This window comes from Colobus angolensis, unplaced genomic scaffold (genome assembly GCF_000951035.1).
Source record: "Colobus angolensis palliatus isolate OR3802 unplaced genomic scaffold, Cang.pa_1.0 Scaffold8, whole genome shotgun sequence".
Lineage (NCBI taxonomy): Eukaryota > Metazoa > Chordata > Mammalia > Primates > Cercopithecidae > Colobus > Colobus angolensis.
This window is the reverse complement of record NW_012121820.1, coordinates 16,795,497-16,807,001: the sequence shown is the minus strand read 5'-3', so window position 1 is coordinate 16,807,001 and position 11,505 is coordinate 16,795,497. Positions and strand designations below refer to the sequence as shown.

General features: G+C 41.4%; 1 protein-coding gene across 1 annotated transcript in view; it reads right to left on the bottom strand.

The window, feature by feature from the left end:
* The window catches only part of RBL1 (retinoblastoma-like 1), a 111,118-nt gene that overhangs the window by 15,801 nt on the left and 83,812 nt on the right, over positions 1–11,505 (bottom strand). Inside the window, exons 17-19 of the mRNA XM_011929212.1 lie at positions 7,696–7,872; positions 5,419–5,490; positions 3,074–3,164 (exon numbers count right to left, since the gene is read on the bottom strand). Coding sequence (XP_011784602.1) covers positions 3,074–3,164; positions 5,419–5,490; positions 7,696–7,872 — 340 coding nt within the window. The remainder of the gene's footprint in view (positions 1–3,073; positions 3,165–5,418; positions 5,491–7,695; positions 7,873–11,505) is intronic.

Here is an 11,505-nt window from a genome sequence, read left to right as displayed (position 1 = left end):
ATCTCAAAAAAAAAAAAAAAGGAATTTTGTGATTGGATATGAGGTGTGATAAAAAGAAAGGAGTTTAGCATGAGTCTGAGAGTCTGAGGATTTAGCTGAGATTATGCCACTGCACTCCAGCCTGGGCGACAGAAAAAAAAAAAAAAAAAAAAAAAAAAAGAAAGGAATTGTGTAGCAGAATTTGATCTGAAACCTATATATACAGGAAGTGGTGAACTCTCAGTTACCTCAAGTTGCTTTGGCAGACACTTATCAAAAAGAAAACAAAACAGAAAACGACATCATCTATTACCTTTGCTTACTTCTACTCTCTACTTCACTGCTCTTGTAGCTCAGATACTTGCTAGCAGTTAGTTTCTCATAGAAAAAACACATAACAGGCAAGGGATCCACAGCTTTCTAGCTAACCTCTGATGTCTGGTTTTGTAGGAACAGAAAAACCACCCCAGATAGGTAAGCAACATGTATAACAAATACAGAAAAAGGCTTTTTAATAGTTTGTCAGGGTTACTGTCTGCGTTTTTTGTTATTGTTGTTGTTGTGTTTTTTTGAGATGGAGTCTCATTCTGTCACCCAGACTGGAGTGCAGTGGCAGGATCTTGGCTCACTGCAACCTCTGCCACCCGAGTTCAAGTGATTCTCCTGCCTCAGCCTCCTGAATAGTTGGGATTACAGGTGCCTGCCACTGCACCCACTGCACCTGGCTAATTTTTATAGTTTTAGTAGAGACGGGTTTCACCATCCTGGCCAGGCTGGTCTTGAACTCCTGATCTCATGATCCACCCACCTCGGCCTCCCAAACTACTGGGATTACTGGCATTAGCCACTGTGCCCGGCATTTTTTTTTTTTTAGATAGAGTCTCACTCTGTCACCCAGGCTGGAGTGCAGTGGTGTGATCTTGGCTCACTGCAACCTCTGCCTCCTGGGTTCAAGCAATTCTTGTGCCTCAGCCTCCTGAGTAGCTGAGATTACAGCTGCTCACCACCATGCCCAGCTAATTTTTGTATTTTTAGTAGACACAAGGTTTCACTATGTTGGCCAGGCTGGTCTCGAACTCCTGACCGCAGATGATCCACCCACCTTGGCCTCCCAAAGTGCTGGGATTACAGGTGTGAGCCACCGCACCTGGCCAGGGTTACCATCTTATATACTCCTCACTGCCTTGAAAAGGCTCCAGAATAATACACTTAGGTAAAAAGAATTGAGTTTGGCCTATTATCCTCAAAAAGTCAGATTCTAGGACATTATTAAAAGATCTTTTTGGTGAATGAAATCTTAAAAGTTTATATCCCAGTGGACACCATAATGATTATGGATATTTTCATAATTTAAAAAATTGTTTTAATTCATCAGATTTTCTTTTAAGAATTTATCCTAAGGATGTGGCCTAAATATTTAAGCTACAAATGATGCTCATCACAGAGCTGTGCATAACTAGAAGAAACCTGGCCAGGCGTGGTGGCTTACACCTGTCAGCCCAGAACTTTGGGAGGCCAAGGTAGGGAGATTGCTTAAGTCCAGGAGTTGGAGACCAGCCTGGGTAACATGGCAAAATCCCACCTCTACAAAAAATTAGCTGGGTGTGACAGCAAGACTGAGATGAAAGGAGTGCTGGAGGTCAGGGCTGCAGTGAGCCATGATTGTGCCACTGCATTCCTGCCTGGGTAACAGAGTGAGATCCTGTCTCAGAAAAGAAAAGAAAAGAAAAAAGAAAAGAGAAAGGAGGGCAGGGGAGGGGGAGGGGAAGAGAAGGGATGGGGATGGGGAGAAGAGAGGAAAGGAGAGTAGGGGACAGGAGAGGACAAGACAAGAAAAGAAAAAAGAAAAGGAGAAATGACCTAAATGTCTCACACTGTGGCATTAAAGAAATCACAGTACCTAGGCTTGGCACAGTGGCTCATGCCTGTAATCCTAGTACTTTGGGAGGCCAAGGTGGGCGGGTCACTTGAGCTCACGATTTCAAGACCAGCCTGAGCAAACATGGCAAAATCTTGTCTCTACAAAAAATATAAAAATTAGCCAGGGTGATGGCGCATGCCTGTAGTTCCAGCTATTCGGGAGGCTGAGGTGGAAGGATTGCTTGAGTCTGGGAGGTCGATGCTGCAGTGAGTCATGATCATGACTGCACTCCAGTGTAGGTGACAGAACCCTATCTCAAACAAAACAAAACAAAAAGAAATCACAGTATATATACATGTATATATTACATACACCTTAAATACATGGAAAGATGAGACAAGGGAAAGGAGGTAGGCAGAAGAGGTGTATGAATACTAACCATTTGATTTTCTTTTCTTTGAAAAAAGATTACTAGTGTCTGAAGTCTCAGCATGATGGTGGCAAGAGGGTGCAGTCTTGCCTGTGGTAGCAGAATTACCATTAAATAATACTTCTATGAACAGGACATTTTCTTTTGTTTGTGTGTGCGTGTGTGTGTGTGTGTGTGTGACAGAGGCTCACTCTGCTGCCAGGCTGTAGTGCTGTGGCATGATCTCGGCTCACTGCAACCTCCAACTCCCGGGTTCAAGTGATTCTCCTGCCTCAGGCTCCCGTAAGCTGGGACTATAGACGCATACCACCACAACTAGTTAATTTTTGTATTTTTTAAAGTACAGATGGAGTTTCACCATGTTGGCCAGGATGGCCTTGATCTCTTGACCTCGTGATCTGACCGCCTTGGCCTCCCAAAGTGCTGGGATTACAGGCGTGAACCACCACGCCCAGCCAGGACATTTTCTTAATAGACTCCTCGGGAAGATTATTGTCAGCTACCTTGTTTTCCCTGTCATTCAGATTTTAGAATTTTATTAAGTCACTTTTATGTGTTTCATTAACATGTATAAGTAGACTAGAAAACTTCTTCCAAAACACAATTAACAGGGGGCAAATTAATGGTTTCAATAAACTATACCAGCACATTCTAATCTCAAACTTAATTGTTTTCAAAACGTGTGTGTATTGTCCACCTCACCTCCTCATGATTCACATTTCCATGTTGTCTGACACCCACTGTATTATGTACAGTGTGATCCAATGTGTTTTACATATAGTATGTTAAACTGGATAACTTACCACAATCTATCATTTCAAAGTCATCATTTATATTTTTATTATATGCCACAAATTCTCTTGGAATACTTTTCAGCAGAACACTTCTATATACCTACAACACCAGAGGGGAAAAAAAGGACTGCTCAGTCACAGAGGTACAGGTTAAACAAAATCAAAGTGAGAAGAGCAAAATATCAAGCCAATGAAACACTATTTGTCTGTATAAGTGATACTCAAGGGTAAAATGTTATTAGCTCTAGTAAGCATAGATGGTAACACATACCATAAAAGAGGCGATACTGGAGAAGAGCTTACCATCTAAGATGGGCTTAGTTTATAAAATAGAAGAAATAGCAACTAAAGACTCATGATCGGGTTTTACTAAATAAAAGCAACTTCAAAGACCTGAATTTGGTCAGGTGCGGTGGCTCACACCTGTAATCCCAGCACTTTGGGAGGCCAAGGCGGGCAGATCACTTGAGGCCAGGCATTCAAGACCAGCCTGGCCAACATAGTGAAAGCCCGTCTCTACTAAAAATACAAAAATTAGCTAGGCATGGTAGCACACACTTGTAATTCCAGCTACTAGGGAGGCTGAGGCAGGATAACTGCTTGAAGCCAGGGGGTGAAGGTTGCACTGAGCTGAGATTGCACCACTGCACTCTAGACTGGACAACAGAGCAAGACTCTGTCTCAAATACAAAACAAAATAAAACAAACAAACAAACAAAAACAAAAGACCTGAATTAATTCCTCTTTTTAATTCCTTACACAACAATCGATTGGTCTTTTTTTTTTTTTTAGAGACAGGGTCTCACTCCATGGCTCAGACTGGAGTGCAGTGGCACAATCATGGCTCACTGTAGCACTGACCTCCTGGGCTCAAGCAATCTGCCTGCCTTGGCTTCCTTAACTGGTGGGATTACAGGCGTGAGCCATTGCGCCTGGCCAAGAGTCATTTGTTCTTAATGCAGCTTGTTTTTCTGCCCCTAGCCCAGTCCCATCTCCTTTCAGATGGCCACATGAAAATCTTTTCCCTTCTCTGCCCCTAAACTATCTCACCTCTGAGATAGCTGGAAAGGCATAATCCATTCCCCCTTGTACTATATTATAGGTTACTGGTATTAAGAGGATATTCAGGGAGCCATGGCTTGGCCCATTTTTGACTCACACTAACTTCACCTTAATAATCTTCAAGGACAATCTAGAGCTTTCTAGGCTCTGTTCCTGAGGGATTTTCCTGAAGAAGCCCAGAAAATCTTAGCTTATCACAGGATATAACAAATGCCTGTACTTGGTTCTTCAAATGTCTCTATATTGCTTGCTATAATGTATTTTAGGGCTTAAAGCTCTCTTAGAAGGGGATATAACTACTAATACTGAGGCCACGTCTCTGTGTTGGTCTGCAATCTAGGCCACTCTCACTCCCTTTCTGTCTATAATTTCCAGGGCCAGAGAAGAGACCATTATGCTTCCTAACAGCAGAGCAACCAGGTTCTTGAATGATCAAACCCTTAAGGTAATTTACTTGTGTTCTTCAGGTACAATATTAACAATAATATGACATTAACATTCATTAAATGCTTATTGTGTGCCAGTCCACTCTGCTACCATGACTGAAAGGTTTCATGCAATTTTCACCACAGCCAGAACAATATAATCAGAAATGTTTAATATCTATTCAAAGATGCAAACATTAGGATGCTTAGCAGATGGCAAAAGAAGCTGTAGTTAGGTTAATGAACCCTAAAATTTCACTGGGTTTAAATATCATTAAAAAAATAAAGTTACATAATTAAAGAATAGTATTATTATACATATCTTTTTTTTTTGGAGACAGAGTCTCGCTCTGTCAGCCAGGCTGGAGTGCAGTGGAACAACCTCCGCCTCCCGGGCTCAAGCAATCCTCCTGCCTCAGCCTCCTGAGTAGCTAGGATTACAGGCGTGTGCCACCATGCCTGGCTAATTTTTGTATTTTTAGTAGAGACAGGGTTTTACCATGTTGGCCAGACTGGTCTCGAACACCTGACCTCAGGTAATCCACCTGCCTCCGCCTCCCAAAGTGCTGGGATTACAGGCGTGAGCCACTGCACCTGGCCATTATACATATCTTTCATTAAATGAACAAATGGAATGGCAGAACTTATGAGAAGTATATGAAAGTATATGGATGAATCGGAAACAGATTTCCTGGTTTCTATTGAAATTGTCCTTTGATGAAATTATCTCTTGAGTTTTAATGTTATCCATTAAAACAGAAAATCTGAAGTATATTAAAACTATAAAATAAGTTTACCTTTTATATAACTTGTCAGTGGAAAACAGTAAATCTATTTTTGGACAGTAGGAAAAATAATGTAACTCACGTGACTATTAGCTTGGGGCTGATTCCTGTAACTTTTCATAATTTCTTGAAAAGTTCTTTCTTCTTTTGTTACCTAAGGAAAATAAAAACTGCACTTATCAAATGCTTTTTGAAAGAAAAATGGCTCTGAACAAAATTTCAATTATAAGTTGGCACTGAGAGCAACCTTGCAGAAAACCATTAACCCCAGGCCAGTCCATGACTAAAAACCACTAACATTTATGATTTTTTTCTACCTTTACAGTTCAGGCTTTGTAGCCTGTGGGGAATCACTTAATAGTTTCATTAACCAAAAAGCACTGAAACTGCTATGGTGTGACTCTACTGAAAATCCATTTCTTTATATAAAAAAAGATATAAGAAAACTCAGATCTGTTTAATGCCCTGCAGTCTCCAGTTTTATTAATTTTAAGTACTTACTTAAAAGTAAATTAACCACATACAAAGGATTAAAAATATCTTACAGTGATGATCCTCAATCAAACTGAGTGGCTATCATAGGATTAGGTTTTAACATTTCAGGACAGACTGTAGGGTTTCTAACGTTTAGACGGAAGTCACAGTGGTGGCCAAAAGGAAGAAAAAGGAATTCCTTCTGGGATCTCTGTGATCATAAACTTCACTTAAGTTGCTCCTTTCCCTTGCTTCACTGTCCATTAGTGCTAATCCTGTTCTCTATAATGATGAGCTAGAAATGGCAAAGCCTGAACTCTAACAGTCTTCTGGAAAACACACGATTAGTTAGTAACATTTATAAGTTTTTAATTCTTTTTTTTTTTTTTTGGGACAGAGTCTCGCTCTGTCATCTAGGCTGGAGTGCAGTGGCGTGATCTTGGCTTACTGCAACCTCCGCCTCCCGGGTTCAAGTGATTCTCCTGCCTCAGGAGTCCCTCCTGAGTAGCTGGGACTACAGGAGTGTGCCACCACGCCCAGCTAATTTTTGTATTTTTAGTAGAGACAGGGTTTCACCGTGTTAGCCAGGATGGTCTCGATCTCCTGACCTCATGATGTGCCTGCCTCAGCCTCCCAAAGTGCTGGGATTACAGGCGTGAGCCCACGCCCGTCCCTTCAGGTTGAGTTTTCTAACTGCAACTTCACCATTCTGCAAATCAGCAAGATTCACTTCAAACACCTGACTCTTGAGGCTATCAGATGCAATTTGGTTCCTTGAGTCCTGGTAACTAGTGTCTTTCCAGTATTTCTTGTATTGAACATAGTCTGTGTTTTTTTACATCAAATTAATCTTTCTTAAAAAATGAATCAACCATTTTCTTCTTGGCTCCCTTTTTGTTGCCTTTTGTATGGTGCATGTTCTCGTTAACCGCCATAGTGCTGCAGTAACAATTATTAAGACCTATTATTTATTTATTTGAGACGAAGTTGTGCCCTGTCGCCCAGGCTGGCATGCGTGGCGCAATCTCGGCTCACTGCAAGCTCTGCCTCCCAGGTTCACACCGTTCTCCTGCCTCAGCCTCCCGAGTAGCTGGGACTACAGGCGCCCGCCACCATGCCTGGCTAATTTTTTGTATTTTTAGTAGAGACAGGTTTCACCGTGTTAGCCAGGATGGTCTTGATCTCCCGACCTCGTGATCCACCTGCCTCGGGCTCCCAAAGTGCTGGGATTACAGGCGTGAGCCACCGCGCCCGGCCTAAGGCCTATTTTTTACAGAGATTTCAAAGAGGCATTCTGGGAGAAGGGGTCACAAAGGAGTTTAAAAACATATGCTCTGTCTCAAAAAGCTGAAAAATCAAATCTTAACTGTATACATCTGCTAGGACTGCCAGTGTGGCCAGTGTGGTAAAGACAAATGATTGTATCAGATATATGAGAATTTTAAAAAACAAGCAAGATATGTTATTCTATGACTTAAAACATGTTGTAGCAACTAGAAAGTAAAATGTTCTTCTGAGGCAGCACAATAAATCATGAGAAAGCAATATGCAATATGGTACAGAAACTTGTTTTATTCTTGAGACAGGGTCTTGCTCTATTGCCCAGACTGAAGTGCAGTGTCATGATCTCGGGTCACTGCAACCTTGGCCTCCTGGGCTCAAGAGATCCTCCCACCTCAGTCTTCCAAGTATCTGGGCCTATAGGTGCAAGCAACAATGCCCAGCTAATTTTTTACATTTTTTACAGAGACGAGGTTTCACCATGTTGCCCAAGCTGGTCTCGAAATCCTGGGCTCAAGCGATCTCCTTGCCTTGACCTCCCAAAGTGCTAGGATTATACATGTGAGCCACCATGCCCAGCCTCTTCTCCCAATGTATACATTACCTTTGCCATGATATAAAAGGCACAAAGGAGGAGCTGATCCAAATGCCTGTCTTTCATTAGATCAGGGCAGTGAACTAAAGTGAATTCAAAACACGTCCATATCTTCCTTCGTAACTCATTTGAAACATCCAGTTTTAGACATAGATCACGTAAGCGTACACTTGCCAAATGATAGACCTAAAATAGAAGGTAACAAACACATTGACGCAAAACACCAAATAAATCATTTCTCAAATTTTTATGTCTTACCATGAACATGGGCTTTCAGACCAAGATTAAAAACATAGGCTGTTGATATACTAAATTAAATAAAATTTCTGTTCTATAGCACTAGTTCACTGCTATGGCAGGAGGATATAGATTAAAGCAAAGCTACTTGAAAATTTTTTTTAAAGATGTCATCTATTACTCTATGCTGCCAACTATGTAAAGTAAGAAAAATTGAAATATAGGATTTACCTGCATCATGACAATTATGAATACATAATTTTTCCTTTTTTTTTTTTCTTCTTAGGTGGATTCTCGCTTTGTCACCCAGGCTGGAGTGCAGTGGCACCATCTTGGCTCACTGCAACCTCTGCCTTCTGTGTAAAGCAGTTACTGCCTTAGCCTCCCGAGTAACTGGGCGTACGGTTGCAGACCACCATGCCTAGCTAATTTTTGTATTTTTTGTAGAGACAGGGTTTGATCATGTTGGCCAGGCTGGTCTTTAACTCCTGACCTCAAGTAATCCACGCACTGCAGCCTCCCAAAGTACTGGGATTACAGGTGTTAGCCACTGTGCCCGGCCCGAACGCATAATTTTTCAAAGCTCAGAAGTCTGTCTATTCTCTTTGGGTTCAGGTAAAATTGCTAGGAGGCCTAACATGCCAAATAATAAACGTTTGACTCCAAAATGAGTCAGAAAGCAAAACCATTTAAAAATTGCTCCTATATTCTACACTTCTTATGAGCACAATGGGAACAAAACAGGAATGTTAAATAAGATACAAAGCTTTTTTTTTTTAAAGCATGTGAAAATAAATTCAGTTCAATTCCCTGGCCCTAAGATCCTGCAAGACTTTTATTATTTTAAGAATTGATAACCGTGATGTGGTATTCCTAAACCAGACTATTCTATTCAAACTTTTTTTTTTTTTTTTTTTGAGACAGAGTCTCACTCTGTAGCCTAAGCTGGAGTGTAGTGGCACGATCTTGGCTCACTGCAACCTCCACCTCCGGACTCAAGTGATTTTCGTGTCTCAGCCTCCCGAGTAGCTGGGACTACAGGCAAGTGTCACCATGCCTGGCTAATTTTTTTTTTGTATTTGAATAGAGATGTGGTTTCACCATGTTGCCTAGAGTGGGCTCGAACTCCTGAGGTCAGGAGATCTGCCTGCCTCGGCTTCCCAAAAAGTGCTGGGATTACAGGCGTGAGTCACCGCACTCGGCCCAAACTATGTCTTTAAATTTCCAGAGGGGAAAGAAAAAGAAAGTAAGTTACCCCTTACAGAAAATTATCTTTGGCAGAAAAATACCTACAAACTGATCTTAAAAACTAATTTAAGCTACTCAGTAATCTACTATAAAGAGAGACAAATAGTTGACTCCAAAGCCACCAGTGATTTATTTTACAGCAAACAAATTTTCTGTATCCTCTCCCCTTGTTTGTGGTCCAGCCATGCTGAGGAAACAGTAAGGTCAGAGCAGAAGGAAAGACACTAGAACTTTATATTCATGAAAGGAGAAGATAAGAGATATAGTCCTAGCTAGAAGAATTAAAAATAATATGTAATTAGGTAACACTTGGTAAAGTATCTTTTACAGAACTGATCCAATGCTTATAGGATACACATATGCTGGAAGGCTTTTGATTCTAACATTCACAGTAAATTCTGTTTAGGCATAGAACACCAGCATCACACTGAGTTCAGCATAGATAATCGTTATAATTTACTAAATGAATGGTTATTTTGAATTTATTATAGATTCAGACATTTCAGTTCCTTTAATATTTTCTAGCTTCTAATCTATACTGAGTAGGTTATAATTAAATGAAAGGAAAAGGAAGTTAGATTCTAAAACAACATTCAAAATAAAGAATTCACCAAAAAAAGCCTTATTTCTTTCAAACTTAGGTTAATTATCAGAGGCAATAATTTGCCATTTTGAAAATTAAAAACGGTAAGTAAATGGGGAAGCCGCTATATTTTCAAGCTCTGTATTTTAAACAGTCCTTAGGCATAGGAGGGGGTGGAGGAACAGAGAAGAGAAGCCAGTAAAGGTGGTGAAAAGAGCAAGACTCTCCCTTAACCATCCTGTCAACCAAAGCAGCCCTGCTTTCATATGTTTTGTTTATACTTCTGGAGACTATTTCATTCAAAGAAGGGGTTTCCCTAAAAGATGAAATTCCTTGGAGAATCAGTTGCTCCAAAACCCACAATGTAATAAAAATAAATGAGCTATAATTGAAAGGAACAGAAGACAAAGAATGGTTGTAGAAGCTATAAATGAGTTGTTTTAAAGTGTCTGTCTCCTCTTCTGCAATAACAGAACCCTTGACATTTACACCCGGCTTCCTGTAATAAAGACTGTATTTGCCCCTTTGAAAATTCTGCCTGGGCACAGTGGCTCACATCTGTAATCCCAGCACATTGGGAAGGTGAGGTGGACGGACTGGTTGAGTCCAGGAGTTTGAAACCATCCTAAGCAACATAACGAAATCCCTTATCTACAAAAAATTAAAAAATTAGCTGGGTGTGGTAGTCTGTGCCTATAGTCCCAGCTACTCATGAGGCTGAGGTGAGAGGATCGCTTGAGCCTGGGAGGTTGAGGCTGCAGTGAGCCATGATCTTGCCACTGCACCCCAGCATGGGTGACTGAGCGAGACCTTGTCTCCAAAAAATAAATAAATAAATAAATAAATTCTACAAGTGGCTACATGACTAAGTGGGAAATAAACAGCACTGGTGTATGTAACTTCTAGGACGGGTTCTGAAGGTGAGGAGGCATGCTCTTTTTCTTCCTGCTGGCTAGAATGCAGATATGATATCCGGAAGGGAAGCAGTCATCATGGACTGAGTTAGAAACCCTGTGTTGAGAACGGCCAAAAAATCCTTGTAGGGACCTGGGTTTTTTAATTTTTTGAGATGGAGTCTTGCTCTGTCGCCCAGGCTGGAGTGTGGTGGCGCAATCTCGGCTCACTGCAACCCCCGTCGCCCAGGTTCACACCATTCTCCTGCTTCAGCCTCCCGAGTAGCTGGGACTACAGGTGCCTGCTACCACGCCCGGGTAATTTTTTTGTATTTTTAGTAGAGACGGGGTTTCATCATGTTAGCCAGGATGGTCTCGAACTCCTGACCTCGTGATCTGCCCATCTCGGCCTCCCAAAGTGCTAGGATTACAGGCGTGAGCCACCACGCCTGGCCAGGACCTGGGTTCTTAATGGTCATGGTAACCACAGCAGTCCCATACTACTTACACAGACTTTATGTGAAAGATAAATTCTCTTGTTTAAGCTACTATTAGTTTCAAACAGCTAAACTGAAATCTAAGAAATAAATAGATAATCACTATGCCCAAGGTCAGAAAACACATTAGAGGTACTGTGAAAGAAATAGGATTTGATATAAAAATGTAAAAAATAATCCTTGACTGGGCGCGGTGGCTTACGCCTGTAATCCCAGCACTTTGGGAGGCCGAGGCGGGCAGATTATGAGGTGAGGAGATCGAGACCATCCTGGCGAACACGGTGAAACCCCATCTCTACTGAAAATACAAAAAAAAAAAATTAGCTGGGCGTGGTGGCGGGCGCCTGTAGTCCCAGCTTCT